At 46.2% G+C, this 18,143-nt stretch overlaps 1 protein-coding gene across 2 annotated transcripts in view; it reads right to left on the reverse strand.

Annotated features, from left to right (window-relative positions):
- Positions 1-4,490: 4,490 nt before the first annotated feature.
- ATP9A (ATPase phospholipid transporting 9A (putative)) overlaps positions 4,491-18,143 on the reverse strand; it is a 137,125-nt gene continuing 123,472 nt past the window's right edge. Inside the window, exons 24-28 of one of the 2 annotated variants that reach the window (XM_037812484.1) lie at positions 15,167-15,231; positions 13,667-13,775; positions 13,071-13,128; positions 10,445-10,648; positions 4,491-9,054 (exon numbers count right to left, since the gene is read on the reverse strand). In XM_037812484.1, the coding sequence (XP_037668412.1) occupies positions 8,918-9,054; positions 10,445-10,648; positions 13,071-13,128; positions 13,667-13,775; positions 15,167-15,231 (573 nt within the window). In that variant the 3' untranslated portion in view covers positions 4,491-8,917. The other variant, XM_037812485.1, reaches the window with a different exon arrangement.

Consider the following 18,143-nt stretch of genomic DNA (forward strand, 5'->3'; position numbering starts at 1 on the left):
AAAAAACCAACCAAACATAAAAAAAGCCTCGATGGCACATTACTGAGCTCTAACCACAGGCCAGGCCTGGGCTGGCTACAGACAGAACCAGAAGCCAGTTCCTCTCAAGCTGTCCCTGCAGACCCTTACGAGCAGAAGCCAGTGGTGGAGCCCCTCCCAACTAGCCACCCTCTCGCCCACCATTCCTCTCAAGCCTTGTGATTTAGTTTTTAAAACTCAAGCAAATCTTGCTTTCTATGCCATTATATTAATGAATTTGTTTTCATGTAAAAACACATTTTAAAATGATTTGCCAATTCAATTACTTTCATTCTCCCAAATCCATGAATAAACTGGATTCTTTGGGAAGTACCCTTTGCTTTCTCCTTTGGCTCCACATACCTGCACCTCTGAAGGGGTGTGTGCTCCAGGTAGGGGTGCCCAGGCCAGCCCAGCATGTTGGAGGCAGGTTCACTTCCAACTCAGAGCCCAGGCTCGGGGGCAGAAAGCCCCAGCACAGCATGCAAACGCAGAGAGCGCTGGTGAAATCAGTGAAAGGAGGCATGGAGGGGTTCAAAGGCAGATGTTGCCTCAGCCCCCAAACCTAGAAGTCTTATAACACTCTATGCAGACAGGTGGCCACGGTGTTGGGGAAAACATGGACATGAACCCCTTTTTAGGAAGGATAGGCTTTTGAGCCTGAGAGAGACACCACCTCTCTTAATCTGCAGCCTGACCTCCCTCAGGGGCCTGGAGTGGTTCATTTCTACATCTGCACGGTCCCCGGCCTTTTGTTAGCTTCACTGCTGAGCCCCAATAGCAGGGGGGGACCAAAGCTCAGAGGAATTCAGGAACTGGCCCCAGTACACTGAGCTAGTAAGTGAGGGGCTGGCATCTGAATCGGACTGGCCTCTATGGTTGCCCTATGCAGCCCCCCGAAATTCAGCACACCCCCTGCAATGGCAATGCATTCATTCCCATCCCTGTGCCCCATTTGGGCCCAGAAGAAAGGTCGTGCTTTTTCTTGGTGTCTTCCTCTTGCATGAGGCCATTTGAGAACTTATATCTCGACGTCCGCCTAAGCCAGATTGTGGAATTTTTCTGGACTGATTTTCTCTAATTCTGGTGGTGATGAGCTGCCTTATAAAATTATGCTAAGTTATGTGCATAGAGAGTAGCATCTTAGACTCTAATTATTGGCCATGTCTTTGAAGAATTCCTGTGCAATTTCCAGGGTAATCAACTCACCTCATTCTTCGAGCCTGATTAGCTGTTTGGGCCAATTTAATCTCCCACCCCCAGCCTCATTCAAATCAACAGGGTTCTGGATGTTGTTAGCCACTCCAATTGCCTTTTTAAAAATCTGTTTCACATAAAGGACAAATGAGAATGAATACTTGCCCATCTTTAAGACACTAGCTACATTCTTTTCCACAGCCTGTTCTCGTTATTCTTTCTTTCTTCGGGAGGAATCCGAGCACAGCCAGGGCTCCTGCCGTTCCTGACTGCAAAAGGCTTCGTCTCCGAAATCTGACCCAAGTAGGCACATTCTGGAAATGCGACAGCTTCGAAGAACATGACCCAGTTCATTTCTCTCTACCTATTCTCCCTCCAGACTCATTTCTTAATTCCACGCAGCTGGTTTACGCGGCCTGTTTTCTAGGATGCAGGGCTGAATGGAGCTGCTCTGTACTATGCGATGGAAAAGTAAGAAGAAACCTCATCCAAGTACTGGCTTCTTCTGATCTTCGTTTAATAGTTAGTGTGGTTTATTCCAACAAAATCATGCAGCAATTCTGGACTCGGGAGGTGGGTTGGGTTCTAATGGGAAGGGTCCCTTTGAGCCAAGCTCTCAACTGAGCCTCCTTGGAACGACTGAAGTGGCAATGAGAACAGGCTGGGGGGGTGTCAGGAAGGCAGGTGGAAGGAGGGAGTGAAATGGGCCCCTCTGATGTAGTTCTAACATGGGACTAGCTTTAATAATTCTTGCACGGTTTCAACACAGAAAGCCTGGCGCTGCAACCTGCAGGTCCTGCTACTTTCCTGACCTCATCTCCTCCACAGTTCTCTCTGGCCTCAGCACTCCAGCTCCATTCCCCTCTTCTGCTTCTCCAATACCTCCAGCCTTTCCTACCCCAGGGCCTTTGCACATCCCACTGCCCGGGCTCCACTTCCTTCAGGTCTTTCCAAGAATCCCTCCGTCTCATCTTTCCAGTCTCTGTCCCAGTGCCCTGTCCCCAGAGGATCCTTCTCTGCCCTCCATGGCTTCCGCTACCCTTACTCTTACCTAACCCTTACCCTCTGCCTAACCCATGGCCTACTTGGCTGCAGAGGACGCATCTCCACCTGGTATGAGAGTCTGCGTCTGTCTTTCTCATGCACCTCCAAGACAGCAGGGACTGCGTCTGTCTTGTTCTCCACTGTGTACCTTCAGCCAGAAGAACTCGACCCAACCTACAAGCTCTCAGTAAGTGTTTGGTGAATAACTGAGTAAAAATGTCAGCATATTACACAGGCCTCTACCTGCCTTTCTCATTTTTCTGGATTCTGCAATCTTTCTTGAAGGAAAAGAAAAAGTATTCTCAGTTTTACCTGCACCTGATAAAAGAAACAATGTTTTTCTCTGAAACCTCTTGGAAACGGTGAGCTGAGACTTAGAACACCAGGTTCTTAGTGTGAACCTGCAGGCTAAGCCTAAGTGAGACCAGCAGGGTTTGCGGGGCCAGTGACGTCACTCGTGACTCAGTCACCCCAAGTTTTAGGGGGAGTCCATTTCAAAATGAAAACCTGAACATGGAAAGCTGGGGATAGCTTTATTTTGGCCCTTCTGTGAGATGGCAGCTTCCTGAAAGAAAAGTTGGGGAGTGGGGGGGAGGGCAAGGGACCATCCCTAGGATAGGGGTGTGTTTCTCTAGCAAAGCCTGGTCTGGAAGCTGATCTGCAGATGCGTGAGCCTCCAAAAATCCGCCAGCCCCCTAAGTGCTTAAGTTACTCCTCTGACCACAGCCACAGGGAGGACGAAATTAAATCCCATGGAAAGACTTTTTTTTTTTTTAAACATTATGCAATGTTTGGGTGAAAAAAGGGGGGGGATATCAGGAAGAAAAAAAAATACTCATCTTTTTCCCAGAGTTTAGCAAAGCTATTTCTAGCTTTTAATGATACATTTCACCATCACTTCATGGGTAGTTTTAAGAGCCGCGAAGGCGGGACCTTTCTGTTATGTAACCCATTTGAAGTAGGAAATTAGCAAGTCCTGAATGAATTCTGTTACTGTGCTTTGACTTCTGGAAAGTTTGGAGCGACTACCGTTCTATTTTGAGGTGAGCAAATCCATCATTTATAGATCTCACAAATACCACAAGGCTTCGTGTCACCGTGAAAAGTTTCATAACAAAAACAGTTAAAGTACTCGGGTGTTGGAACATTTCGTCTCAAAACCTTATTAGCCTGGAGAGTGAATGGGGCAAGGCTTCCCATTGCCAATTATTCGAAAATGCAAATACCCGAGATCGAATAAATATTCATCTCGCACACATCACCACCCACCCCCTCAGCTGTTATTTTTTTAAAACGAAGTCCAGCAAAAAATATTCTGGCCAACAACATAAAAAGAAAGATTTGTTTCTAACGGAGCCTTGCCCACGAAGTACATTCTGAAGCTATGAAAGCGGCGTCTTGAAACTCGGGCCCGGATTTTGAAAACAGGAAACAGAACTTTCTCTCGATCCTCGAGCTCCCCCTAGCGCTCGCGTGGAGGGGCGCCGCGCACCCCGGCATTTCTCTGCACCAGTGCAGAGGCCTGCGGCCCGCTCCCCTGAGGGGCGGCGCCCTGGGGCCCCCGGGCCTGGCGCCCACTTCCGGTTTGGCCCGGGAGCGCTGCTGACCACCGGAAGGCAGGTGCAGTTCTCTTTCCAGCCAATCAGGACGGCCCTTTAAATTGCGCTCCAGCGAGAGGCGATCAGCGCCTCACCCTGCAAGTGGCTCCTAACCAAACCATTAGGCCAGCTGGATGGGTAACTTGCCTCCCGGCCACACAGGAGCCAGTGCTGCTGGGTCCCTCTAGAAAGGAGGAAAGACGCCTACAAATGGTGAACCTGACCTATGGCGAGCAAATCAGGGCTTCTCAGCCTCGGCACCGTGGGTCGGATCTTTCTCTGTGGAGGGCGCGCCGTCCGGTGCACTGCAGGATGTTTAGCGGCAATTACCACCCCACCCACACCCCCCAAGCTGTGACAACCCAAAATGTCTTCAGACATTGCCGCATGTCCCCGGCGGGGCGAAGTCATCCCCTGGTGGACAATCGCTGGAATTAAATTAATAAAACATGACATCTGCTGCTTCCTACGCAAAACGTAACCTTTTATGACTAAAACTTAAGTGACTGTGCTCCTAGATTTAAAACAATGATTCCAAAATCATCAAGGACTGTGTGTATGAATAAAACATCAATCTGATAAAACTTTTTTTTTTAATCTTTTTCCATTTATGTTTATCACTTTTTGAAATCCTGGCTTTCTGTAATGGACCACAGTACACAATAATAAATAACATGCACTGATTTTTTTTTTTTAACCAAAATCAAAATATTTTTAACTTGAAAAGTGATTTACATTTTATGTACCATCAGAGAAGCACGATAGGAGCGTTATAATAGAAAGCCTCATTTTGACACCAAAGGCCATGTTTCCATACAAATTAAAATGATCCTCAAAGGCATAAAGTACACAAGCTTTATTGGACAACAGCAGTGGGCCACGTTGGCAAACAATGAAAGAAGAACTGCTGGGAAACACAAAAGATCATGTGTGTCATCACAGAATTGAGAATTTAAATCATCTGGGAGTCCCTGCTAAATTAAAGCATATTGTACCAGAGCTTCCCTCTAATCAAAAAACGCTGTCCTGGTGAATACTTGCAATGAGGATTACATATAATGAGATCTACTAATGAGGAAATCATGAAATCTTAGATGTGTTTAAAGTTAACCCCACTGCAGCAAAATAATACATTAGCCACAATTCAGTTTGCAAACACCACGCCCCCCACGGATCCCCACAAACACAATATTCAGACACTGCCCAGCCACAAGAGAACTTGCCCCAGGCAGGCCCCTACGTAACGCTGCTTTGGCGTGAGAAGATGCTTTGGCCATCGGGTGGTGGGTGCTGCCCGCAGAGGGGCACACAGCTCAGCTCCATTCCGAACAATAGCTATTTTCCCCAAGAAGAAATGGACATAATTAATGGTATATATCTAAGTATATGCATAAATGACAAAAAGCTTTACATTAAAAGAAGGGAGAAGAAATAAAATCTGTTTACAAAGCTCCTTGTATATTTTTTAAATACAAAGCTGGGAGTGATGGAATTTTAATGAACACTGAATATTTCTTCAAGAAACTTGAGATGACATCACCCACACACACATTTCAAGCACACAAAAAAAGATGAAAGATAAAAATGGCTGATAGGTATTTGCCTTAACTTGGATGGACCAGAAGAATGGGCCATAAGCGATTTTGGCTAAAGTTTAAAATGCTGTCCATAAAGGTGTGAATGCACTCCCATCCCAATTCCCAGTGAAAACAAAACAAAGTGTAAAAACCAAAGTCTGAAAGCGGGGGGTGGGGGGGGGAATAGGCATTATTATGTCAAATTCCAACAAGCACAAAATTCAGAAAACATTGCAAAGTAATGTCAGTAAAACCTCAACTTTCAGCAGAGAACACACTGAGAAAATGTCAGTAAACAGACAACGGTATTTAAGATAACTGATACAAAAAGGGTTTCATTCAAGGGGCCCCTAAGATGCTGAAAGGGGAGAAATTCCAGCAATTGTCCGACCAGCTCCAGGTGGCTGTAAACAGGTGGTCTGCTCCAATTTTAAGATGTTCCCTAGGAAGCCCTCCACTGCTTTGTGGCAAATTCCTTCATCTCAAGTTAGTACAGCCAGTCTCACCTAGCACCACAGGCAACACCTACACACGGTCTCAAAATTAGAATCAAAACTGTCAAATATAAGAAATGACTCAAGAAGGAGCAACTTGTCAGGTCATTTTCTTAGACAAAGAGAACAGGAGGGAAGGAAGGAGTGAGGAGGGAGAGGGAAATTAACAGATCCTGCCCCCGTCACAATCACTATTATAGAAGAGAAAATAACCACCAAAGCTTTCACTCAGGCAGAAGTAACTAAGGTTATCAGAGTTTGGGGGAGAACTGTGATTTTTACTTTAAGGAGACGTGTTTAAACGGTGCCGATTGTGTGCCTCTGAGCCCTGTCATCTCAAATTAGAGCCTTAGTCCCGGTGCTTTCCGAGGTGAGGAAAGTGTCAGCGGTTCTTTCCAGTTTGGTGAACCAAGAAAAAGGTCAACTGAATTCTTATTCTTAAGGTTTGCTAACTCAGCAGAGTTTCCTGTAAAACAGCTGAGGCTTTTTGTTTGCTTGTTTCTTTGTCTTCTCTCCACAACTAAGATACCCACCTGGAAGCATCCAAATGTTCATTGGTTCTCTCCTGGGCGGGGAGTCTGGTTTGTGTAGGTAAGGAACATGTACGGCAAACTGATGGATGCTTCTGCCCTTTCACCTCCAGTTATATGAGCAGCATGGCATGTATTGTCCTAGACATTTGGCGGCCACCAGTGGCGGGGTGGGGGCTGTCAGCTCGCTGCCCAGACCATAGTGTGGTCTGCCAACATGGTGGTTCCCCTTGGGTTCTGTCCTTCTCGCCCAACTGCCTCCACCAAAGAGTGGCTGAGACCACAAAACAAGGAGGTCCGTGGATGACATTGACAAGCACCTTCTACTTCCAGGTGTGGCTTTCTCAGCCCTTCTTAAAGGCTTTCTCCCTTCAAGATGTCAAGGAGTCAATTTGGGTGTTGACTCTGGAAGTTTTTTCTCAATGAACTACAGAATTTGACTCATGCACCTCAGCCAAAATTGAGCATCAAGGAAAAGACCTGAGACCATCTGCATTCCCTGTATCTGCTGGAAACAACTGAAGTTTCTTAACAAGGATTCCATAAGACCTACCTGTAGAACTATCACCAACTCTGTGAGCAAGGCCATGTTCTGTGTTTGTGAACCCCAAAAGGAATGATCTTAAGACTTCTAGTTTTACAGGTTGACTTCCAATAAAATCGACAAAGGCTCAAAAACTTTCAGCAGTTTTCCTCCTCTACCTTTGAAATTACACAAAATCATTCAATAAAGAAATAAGACAGGCTCCACCTTTCTGAAAATTTTGGACAAAGATCCTATTCTCACACAACCATCCATTCAAGGCAATATCTCTATTATGGCTGAAAGTGTTGGAACAGAAGGGGAAAAATACCATAGAAGTGATGTCAATAGCCAAGTTATCGTTGCCTGCAGCTTACTGGGTTCTATAAAGTTCTAGAAAAGCAACACAAAATGCATGAGTGTTATCAAGAATATTCTATTCTAAAGACAAGACTGTCTGCTCCTCACTTCACTGACTCTCCAAGCTTGGTTTACCCCAGGGTCATGCAACTCGGCAGCCAGGCTATACCTTACAAAGCTGAAGGGCTGAAAGGTATGTTCTCATAATTGCAAATCCTAGACATCTATTACATTCAACTCTTGAAGATCCACCAACTTAACCCTTCTGGCACGCGCATGTGGCTTATGCAAGAAGTAACTTGAAAACCCAGGAAAGCGTTGCTCTGCCACGTCCGATGTTTCCCAACTCCCTTCTCCCTCTCAAATAAGAAGCCACAGCTTTATAAGAAACACACATGCATGTACCCTATCCCAGTGGGGAAGGAATCTTTACCACTGGCTGCCTTTCAGCACGTTCCCCTTGAAATCTGTACACAAGAAAACATATCCCAGATCCGAAAGCGGCAGCCCTGGCCTCCTCCCCACCAAGGCTCCTCGGTTGAAGCCGCCACCGACAAATGGCGATGCTGTAAGATGCCTCTGCCTTTGTCAGCCCATCCTCAGTAATTCCTCCTAACAGGAAACAGATTTGTGTGGAAGTGAAGAGCCCCAGCTCCCTGACCTTTCCACTCCGGAGTCAGGGGATCTGAGTCACAGCTGCCATGTTGTCTAAAGAATTAGTTGAGTCTCTTATCACAGTGTCGACACATTTAGAGGCTGTTCAGTGGCACGTTTCCTGCTAACACAACTCTGATGAAAACTTTTGAGGGTGTCCTCAGCCAGCCATTGGCTTTTTCATTGTTACCAGGTCTTAACAAAGTAGAATAACACCTTCGAAAAAAATTTTTACGAGGTGGCAAAGGAAGTGAATGCGAGCACTGTACGTGTTAAACCAGATTAAGAGTGACGTATTGGATCCACGGCTGTCTTCTCAATGACCATTTTTTAAAAAGTCTTATTCCTAGGAACTCAGTGCAGGCTCAGTAAGTAGGGCTGCCTTAGAAGGGATAGTTAGCATTTTCATATTGAGATTGTCATCTGGATAACTTTTTACCAAATGATGCTGCCTTTTCCTCCAATTTATACCAAGAGCTTTATATTTCTCTGAAACAGTTTTTTTTTAAGATAGAAAGATGTAAAGAGCATACATACATTAGGATTATAAAAAATAACAACCCTTCTACAATCTTCATCTAGACAGAAACTTTTATCACATGACAACAGAATTCAAGTCATTAGGAAGCTTGCACAGTGACCCGTAGAAAACTCTTTCAGCTGAGCCACCAGTTTTAACTTATTCACATTCACTCAAATATTAATAAATCGTGGTCAAAACAGGTCTGCATGGATGCCTTCAGGAAGCCCCTCCTGTTTATGCAGCGCTAGGGCTCTGTTTAAGTGCAGTGGCACTTCACATCAAAACTGCACAAATTAGCGATTTACTGCAAAATCCATAGGCGGCGGTTAATAGAAACGGAACTTGAACTTCGTCCATTAGGGCAGTGCAGAGACTGGGTCCCTTCGCCAAGCGCGCAGCCTACGACGTGAGCTTCGAGTAGCTGGGTGGGGAGAACCGTCTTCGCAGGTATTTGAGGACGTAGAGGGGGAGACAGCTGACCAGCGTGATAACAGAGACCTTCCACAGGAACGACAAGGTGGCGATGAAGTACACATCTGCAAGCAGACAGCGAGGCAGCAGTGAGCAGGCGGAATACTCTAGAAGGCACGTGCGGTTCGGAAACAGCCATCACAGCTATCGAAAGGAAGGGTGTCTCACCACACACATGCGCGTACACGCACACACACGGCCTCCGGATTCGCTCCTGCCCCTCGGCGCCTTTAAGGGGATTTCCATGGGTTACCAGCACATAAACGTCACTTGGTTCTCCTCGCTCCCTCCTCTCTCTCTGACCTGCTGCTGTAGCTTCCTGACATTCGCTGAAACGCTATTTTCAACACTAAGAAAGGAAAACTATGAGGAAAAAAGAAATCTTTCCAGGTGTTTTTGATTTGGAATCTGGCAGCTGGTGTCCCTTTCTTTCCCTTACCCGGGCTGCTGCAGAGCAGAAAAGGACCTTCAAATGCACATTTCTGCCTCCCAACAACGTGTTCCCTTCACAGAAGGCCGGGAGATGGACTGCGGCATGGGTGACAGCAGGCTGAGACCTCCCGGTGGGATCAGGCTTGACCTCAGGGTTTTGCAGGATACACTACATCCTGGCAGTTACAAAGATTTTACAAGAGAGAAGTGACATCTTATGGCTTTCAACAGTGGATGGAGAAGATGCCAGAGGACTCACCATCTCCATATCTTGAGCCCTGGGACGGGCCGCATCCTGGCTGAGCACAGCTAGGGGGAAAGGCAGCAGATGTCTACAGAGCCAGGCCAGGGCTCTACCCAGGGCACAGAACCTCCAGGTGCTTCTCACCTGGCCCTGTGGCTGGTCTGTGGCTAAGGCAATCACAGCTCCTGGAGGGCCGATCACTTCTAGGCCCCTGGGACCCCTTAGCCCCAAGCCCTTGTGCACATAGTAGGTGCAAAAGAAACCCATTCTGAGATTTTTCAAACAAGTGTGTCACTTTTCATGGGCATGCTCCTTTTTACCTTTATTACAACTTACTAAGGAGATTCTGAAGCTGATAAACAGGAGATGGTGATCAAAGATGCTTTTACAATAAGGCAGAGCTTCTCAACACTCTGCCGGACTGTCATTCGGTTGACTATGACCTGAGGCTCTGATCCTTCTCCACAGCTCTGCAGAGCCCAGCTCTGTGCTCAGCTCGCTGGAGACCCAGTAGATTTGTGGTGAGTTAAGCGGAATACCTTCTACAGCAGGGAGCTTTGTGTGGCTTAAATAGAAAAGACTCTCTATCTCCTTAATTCCAAGTGGCTGGTTCACAACTGTCACTTGTCCCAAAGGGGTACCGGTCAGAAAACGTGGGTCAGTGAAAAGGGCAGTGGACCAGGAGTGCAGGAGACAGGTCCCAGGGCTGGCTGCCCTCTTCACAGGCCGAGGGATCAGCGAGGGCCCGAAGCGGAAGCCGTAAAGGGATGCAGCCTTACCAATGAACTCGTGTAAGAAGACCAGCGAGGCAATGTAGCAGGCCAGGCTGAGCAGCTCGGCCACCGTCATGAGCCAGTGCCAGGTCTGAATCGTCAGCGCCACCATCAGCAGCTCGGTGAGGATCAGCGACGTGAACGAAATCGCCACGATGTGCACAAATTCCGACTCGAACAGCAGCAGTGCCCCGTACATGATGGTGCTCCCTGGAAAGGCCCAGAAAAGACCGAGATGAGGGGCCGGCAGGCTCCCCACACGCCCTCGCTGCTGGAAGCTGGCTCCTCCCACACTCACCACCATATGTCCATTTCGCTCACCTGTATTTAACTTTTTTAAAAAAGTTAGACGTGAAAGGTATTGCTTGTTGAATGAGGTAATGAGTGTTTTATGGAGGTTTTAAAGTGAGTTGCATACTGTAGTTTTTCTATTTTCCCCTTTTAACTTATATAATAAATGATCTATGAAAGAAGAAAGGTGGAGGGGGGAGTGAAGGGGTGGGGCAGAGAGGGAGGAAAATGCAAACCAAAGCATTGAAATATCACTTCACATCCATTTGAATGGCTACTAAGAAAAAATAACCAGAGATGTATATTTTCTGCACATTGAGAGAACGCGGAGAAATAGAAGCAGAATTCACTGTTGGTGAGAACGTAAAATGGTGCAGCAGCTGTGGAAAACAGTTTGGTGGTTCCTCAGGAAGTTAAGTATAGAATTACCATATGACCCAGCAATCCCCCTTCTACGTATGTGCCCAAAAGAATTGAAAGCAGGGACTCAAATATTTGCACACCGATGTTCATGGCGGCACTATGCACAACTGCCAAAGCAACCCAAGTGCAAGTGTCCAACAGATGAAGGAACAAAATGTGGTCTATACACACAACGGAGTATTACTCAGCCTTAAAAAGGAATGAAGTCCTGACATATGCAACAACATGGACGAACCTGAAGACTTCATGTTGTGAAATAAGCCAGACACAAAAGGACAAGGATTACATGATCTCACTTTTATGAGATAATTAGAATTTGCAAATTCATAGTCAGAAACCAGAATATAGGTTACGGGGGCCAGGGCGGGGCTAGGGAATGGGGAATTAATGCTTACTGAGTATGAAGTTTCTCTGTGGGATGATGGAAAAATTTTGGCAATGGAAGATGATGAACATCATGAACGTAATCAACACTACTGAACTGTATATTTGAATGTGGTTAAAAGGGGAAATTTTAGGTTATATATACGTTACCAAGATAAATTTTTTTAAAAACCATAGGACTGCACAAAGCAGTGAACCCTAATGTAAAGTATGGACTACAGATAATAGTATAGTTATGATGATATTGTTTCATCAAGTATAAAAAAAGGTAACACACTAATGCAAAGTGTTAGTAATAGGGAAAACTGTGGGGGGGGTATATGGGAATTCTGTACTTCCTGTGTGGTTTTTCTGTACACCTACAACTTCTCTAATTAAAAAAAAACATTTTAAATAAAGAGAAGCAAAGGGAAGGGCAGGCGAGGGAGGAGGGGGGAGAAGGAGGGAGATGAGGGGTATGGAGAGTTGATGGAACATGAAATAGAATTTTAAGTACATTATTTAAAAATCATGAAAGAGAGAAACTAAAAGAACCAGAGCCCTATCCTGAGAAGAGGAGAAGGAAAGCAGGGGAGGGTACAGTAAGTCTTCATCTAACATAGCCGAAACTGAACGGATAATGCCTCGTGCTGAGTAAAAACATCACCAGCATGAGAATGCTGCTTGGAATGAGGCGAGAAGACACCAAAAACAAAAACTCTTGAAGTGACTGTCTTTTGGAACAAGGGTTGAGGATGTAAAGGGGGTAGGACCACTGCTTATCATTATAAACTTTTGTACAGGATTTGTTTTGTTAACCAGATGCTCATATTACACTTTGATATGCTTCTCAAAAATACAAAAACAAAAAAAAAAAGTTTCAATGACAATTCAAGCCCATGCCAACAAATTCAATGATCTCTATACTTTCTGATTACACATCCCATCTTTAAAACCAATAAGAATGAACCCCAAATATACATGTTTATTGTAAATTATATATATGTACCCGTGTAGATATAGATAGTGGGACCACTATGAAAATATACTATTTGCATTATGATACACACCCCAAAACAGGAATTCTAAAGAGTGAGGAACAAATATATATATACAAATAGAGATTTTGAAGATTTTCCTGTTATATTCCAATAAGTTGTCTTACAAAAGCCCCTGCAGTCTACGGGACCCACTCTGGAGACTAATGAGATAAATATCGGGTTTTCAGAAACTACTAGACTTTACTTTCAAAATGTGTCAGAAAATTCTGGAAAACAGCTACACTTTGTTACGTGGACTGAACACTGCAGAAGATTTGATCAACAGCTGACATGGTTTTCTCTGACTCTGTTCTCTCACTCAGCAGACAGCCCACCCGTATCTGACTCCATGGCCATGAGTCCTGACAACTTGCCAGGCAGGACTTCTCTCTGTGACACGCTGCCACCTGCTATTACTGCTATAATAGGGTTCCGTGTTCTTCTCTTTGTGGTTTACAGACATTAAGGACTGACACCAGAGCACAAGAAAAGCAGGTGGCTCCACCTTTCCTTACCTTGATAGATGCTAATCAAAACCCAGATTAAGAACGTCTTGTATGACAACGGTCGACCCTAAACGAGAGACAGGGAACAATCAGAGCAGGGTACCATGTGTGGGGTATCCCACCACCTCACCTGACTCTTCCCCTAGCTACACAAGGCAACCTGCCTGTCTTCATCAAAAAAAATGATTACCATATGAATACATTAGGGACATTAAGTTTTTAAAGGAGAATTGACATTAGAAGGGAATAAATCTGCCCTTTAGTAAAAATCCTTCAAAGACAGGCATGCACACACACCACATTTTTGGGGAAGGGTACACAAGTACATTTCTAGAAGACACAAGCTGTAGGTGCAAAATGGAACCGTAAGGGGCTTTTTAAAAGTTGTTAGTTAGCAGTTTTCTGTTTATATATTACTGTACAGTTTAGGATTCTTTACACGTGCATATATTACTTTCTTGAGGAAAAAAGCATAAACTTCCACTCCTGCCTCCAAACAGTGAGAAAGCCACTGGTGTCAAGTGTGTTCAGATCCGATGTGGAGGGTCTGTGTGAAATAAATCAAAGGAAAGAACAGAGGAGGGCGTGGGGAGGGAGGGAGGAACCTTGAGGAGATCTTTGTAGAGTTCAGGGTACAGCATGGCCACTTCCGATTTGACATCTTTGTCCAGGACCAGAGAGAATACAGGAAACATGGTGTAAATCGTGGAGTATCTAGGGGAGAGAAGCACCGTGCGTAAGACGCAGCCAGTGGAATGAGAGACATCGATTTGCAACCCAGCCTGTCCCCAAGCCTCTACAGCCCAATTTACACTCATTCAACGATTATTCACTGAAAAACAGACGAAAGCTTCTGCCCTCAGAGAGTCTTCAAGCTACTTAGAGAGCATCAATAAACAAATAAATCAAAATATACTGTGTCAGAGATAAATGCTAAGAAGGAAACTATACTGGGGAGAGGGAGTGAGACTGCAGGGGCGGTGTGCTTTCGGAGAGGGGAGCCAAGCAGGGATTCACTGAGAAGGTGAATTTGAGCAAACACCACAGGAGCTGAGGGTGACCCACCCGACTCAGGGGAAGGAGCACCCCAGGCAGCGGGAGCAGCAAGTGCAAAGGCCCTGGGGTGAGGGTGTTGATCATGTGTGAAGAACAGCAAGGAGGCTAATGTGGCCGGAGCTGAGTGGGTGAGGCCGAAGAGAGGAGGCTGGAGGGGAAGAGAGGGTGGATCCCGGAAGGCCACGTGGCGAGCGGCTCAAGCAACCCCTGACCAGACTCCGGCATGTCCTCTGCTCTCCCAGGATTCGACAAAAGGACACTCTGTTTTCCCAATTAGAAGCAAGCCAAATTCCAGGGGCTGCTGGTATTCTGAACCAACAGGCAGAGCCTGCAAAGGTGGCGAGTGTGCTCTCTGAGACTCTCCCCTGGGACTCCCTGCCTTTCTCTACATCCCACCTCTCCACAGCCCTGAGTGGGCCCTGGGCCATCTCCCTCGGGGGCTTCTGGTCACCTGACCCCACCTACCTGGATAATTCAACAGAACATATTCTCTGAAAGGGTAAAAAGGGACATGGCATTCCAGGTCAGGAAGGGGTGCATTTGATGGCAGCAAATGTCTGAGTGCCCCTTTCTCAGGGCTCGCTGGCTCGCTGGGTTGGGCCTTATTATCTGTGCATCCCCAGCAAGAGCAAGGTCCACCTTACAAATCCAGCAGCAGAAAGTCCACCCCAGCAGGGAGGAGCCTTTTCAGATACCCCCCTTTACTTTTCCTTAGACCGCAGTGAAATCACCAACTCTGAACCTTCAATCTCCCCCTTGCTGTCAGTAGCTGAGAACCTCAGACTCCACAGGGTGCTTTACTTTTCATTACCAGGTACGAACGCAAAGTGTCACAGACCATAGACATCTCTGACTCTACCTCCTCAGTCTCAAGGGCCTAAACTTTAGTTCAAGGACATAACTTAAGGCATTGGGGGCCTGCCTATAACCAGGGTCAGGAGTTCAAGGAGCTTGGGGACTGAAGAGGCTCTGGACAATGTTTTTTCTCTTGTCTGCGGCATTTTAAGGAGGTTTCATAAAAAATTAATACCTTGTCTGGATGTCCTTACCCAATGATGAGGAATCCTTGATAGAGAGGAACGGAGGCAAAGTAAAACACTGAGGAGAAGACAGCCTGCACAGAAGAGAAAGGGTGTCACCAAAAACCAGCACAAAAGTCCTTATATTTATATAATAAAAATAACAGCTGACACATAGCTTCAGTTAATTTAATGCTCACAACAACCCTTTGAAGTAGGGACTGTTATCATCATCCCCATTTTACAAATGAGGAAAGTGAGGTTAAGTGACTTGCCTAAGTCCGCAGCTCATAAACAGAGCTGGGATTCAAACGCAGGTAGTTCAGCTCCAGAGTCCACGCTTAGCCACTTTGTGAACATTCAGGAACTTGCAAGCACTGGACACTTTGTAGGTGACCTCAGTGAACCCCCAGATCAACCCATGAAATCGAGTCCTAACAGCACCCGCATTTTACAGGAGGGGAAACCAACAGGCTAATGGCACTGCCGGGACTCAAGCCCAGTTCTGTCTCCAGAGCCCACACTCATAACTGCTCAGAATCACTGCCTCTCCAGGAGTGCACACCCACAAAGAAGTCAGCACACACATGGAACACATTTGAAAAATATTCTCCAAAGTTATACCAGTTACCTTCAAGAGTGGGACTGAAGAGAACCCTTCACTTCTTAAATTACACATTTTTGTATTTTTGGAAATTTTTACAAAGACCATACTATATGCTACTTTTGCAATAAGACAAAAACATTCAAGACAGTTACAAGCCCTTCCTGAAATCTGTTTGCTTCCTAATGTGGAAATCATTAGCTACTAGCAGTGAAAAAAATATTAGCTACTGGGGAGATAAAAATCAGGTTCGATGCTCTCAGTTCCTTCTCTGGATGTGTGTGGCTGACAGGAGAAAGGCTGTCTCAAAAGCTAATTTTCTATTAGTGTAAAACCAAAGGGAGGCCAGGGACAGTAGTCGCCTGAAGGCTTTAAAAAAACTAAACATAGAGAAAGGCTGAGCTACTTCTCCCCGCTTATCACCTGCTATGGGTGAAGCGGGAAGGCATGTGAAGAATGCAAGTTTACTTGGCACAGATGCCACCAGCAGCCGTGGCCGGGGGCAGCCCCAGTCTCACCCTGGCCATGATTTCAGAACGAAGCACCAGGAAAAACACCTTTCATGTGACATCTCACCCCGGGCTGGGTTGTAAAAACATCATGAACCTGGTGTTCATTTTGCAAATCAACATAAGGAGTCCCTTTCTCTAAAAGGGCTGTGCTGACCGTAAAGCCTTCACCTGAAAAGCGCACTCTGGGGAATATAATAACGCTGTGCCCATGTCTTTCCAAAAGGCCCATGCCAAGGTGCAGTTCTAACAGGGCTTGCGCTCAGACAGCCACTTTCAGCACAGCGGACAGGGGTCGGGGCCACTTCTACACCACCATGAACAAACCATTCCTAATCTCCATTAGTGGTGGTACATGGGCAGTGCAGAAGTCAGCTCAGCTGGCATGGCTTTTGTCTGTCTGCCCAGTGACAGTTGATTCATCTCCCAGTGAGCATCCAGTTCAATCAATGAGTTAAGATAAATTAAAAGAACAAATGGGAGCTGACAAACCACATCAGCTGTTTGGCTGTAGATCATTTTGATGAAAACCACTTTAAGGGCTCCTCTACTCACAAATGCAGTAGATATTTAAAACATAAAGCAACCCCCAAGAGGCATGGAGGAGGCCAGGGGAGGGTGAATTCTCCATGCACATCCACAAGAACGTCCTGCCTCATTTTGAAGGGCAGGATGCCTTTTGTGTATGATTTAAACGCCTTTCTTAAAAATTAAAATGCTCCCTTATGTCTATGTTATCCTGTCTCACTTTCACAATGGTAAGGATGCCTGCAGTTTGCCTAGCACCTGATGGCTTATAAAGCTCTCGTACATTCAAGATCTGTTTCTCGTAGCAGCCTGTCCATGAGGCAAGGCACGTTCTAGTATCCCATTTCACAGGTGGAAAGATTGAGGCCCAGAAGAAGAAAGTGACTTGCTCAGTCTCTCCGCCACTTAGTGGTGCAGCCAAGAAGAGGCGTGGGTCCCAGGATCTCTCACTCCTATATTTTTGACACTCAACTGTATTTTCACCTAAATGCCCAAGGAGGTAAAACAGTTAAGAGCTTATCAACACCTAAAATGTTTTCTTCTCTTCCCTCTGGTCTCCTTCCCAGGACATCCTTAACTGCTGCAGCCTGATGACAGATCTTGAAAGAACTGGTGAGACAGAAGGTGGGGAAATAACTCATATGCCCTAGAATCCTTTTGTGGAAAAGCAAGATGGTAGCAAGTTGCGCATTCTCTCACAGTAACTAAGTCTAACTCCCCACTGGCCCCTGAGGGAGGTAGGACTGTGATGCCAGACAACCTCCACACCATCTGCTCCACAGCCCCAGTCCAAGGATGACACTGCGAGCAAGGAGAGGACCTCCCCATGCCTCTCCCACTGATTAGAGGTAAAGCGTGCCTCAGCATCTGTAAAACGGAACGGGCCAGAGAATTCATTCAGCATTTAATTCTGCATCTTTCCCTCTGGCAAACCAGTGGACTTGCACCAAATTTAACAATTCCAGTCATTTACTCTACTCTGCTACATGTCAAGCACTGGGCAGGCACCATTATATGCTCATATCCACTCTGCAAAGCAAGAATGGTTATCATCACATAATAGGAGAGGAATCAGAGGCACCAAGGGATTAAGTGCCTTGCCCGAGGTCTCTCAGCTGGAATGTGGCCAGATGGGGATTTGAACCAGCCAGATGGGGGCAACAGCTCCAAAGCACAGTCCAGGCTCTTTCCACGATACCCACCTAGCCCTGTGCACCTGGGCAGAGGTGCCAGCTGCCCACCCACCTGCATGGTGTAGCCACATGCACCTGGGCGGAGGTGCCGGCTGCCCACCCACCTGCATGGTGTAACCACGTGCACCTGGGCAGAGGTGCTGGCTGCCCACCCACCTGCATGGTGTAGCCAC

Source organism: Choloepus didactylus, chromosome 19 (assembly GCF_015220235.1).
Source record: "Choloepus didactylus isolate mChoDid1 chromosome 19, mChoDid1.pri, whole genome shotgun sequence".
In the NCBI taxonomy this organism is placed as follows: Eukaryota; Metazoa; Chordata; class Mammalia; order Pilosa; family Megalonychidae; genus Choloepus; species Choloepus didactylus.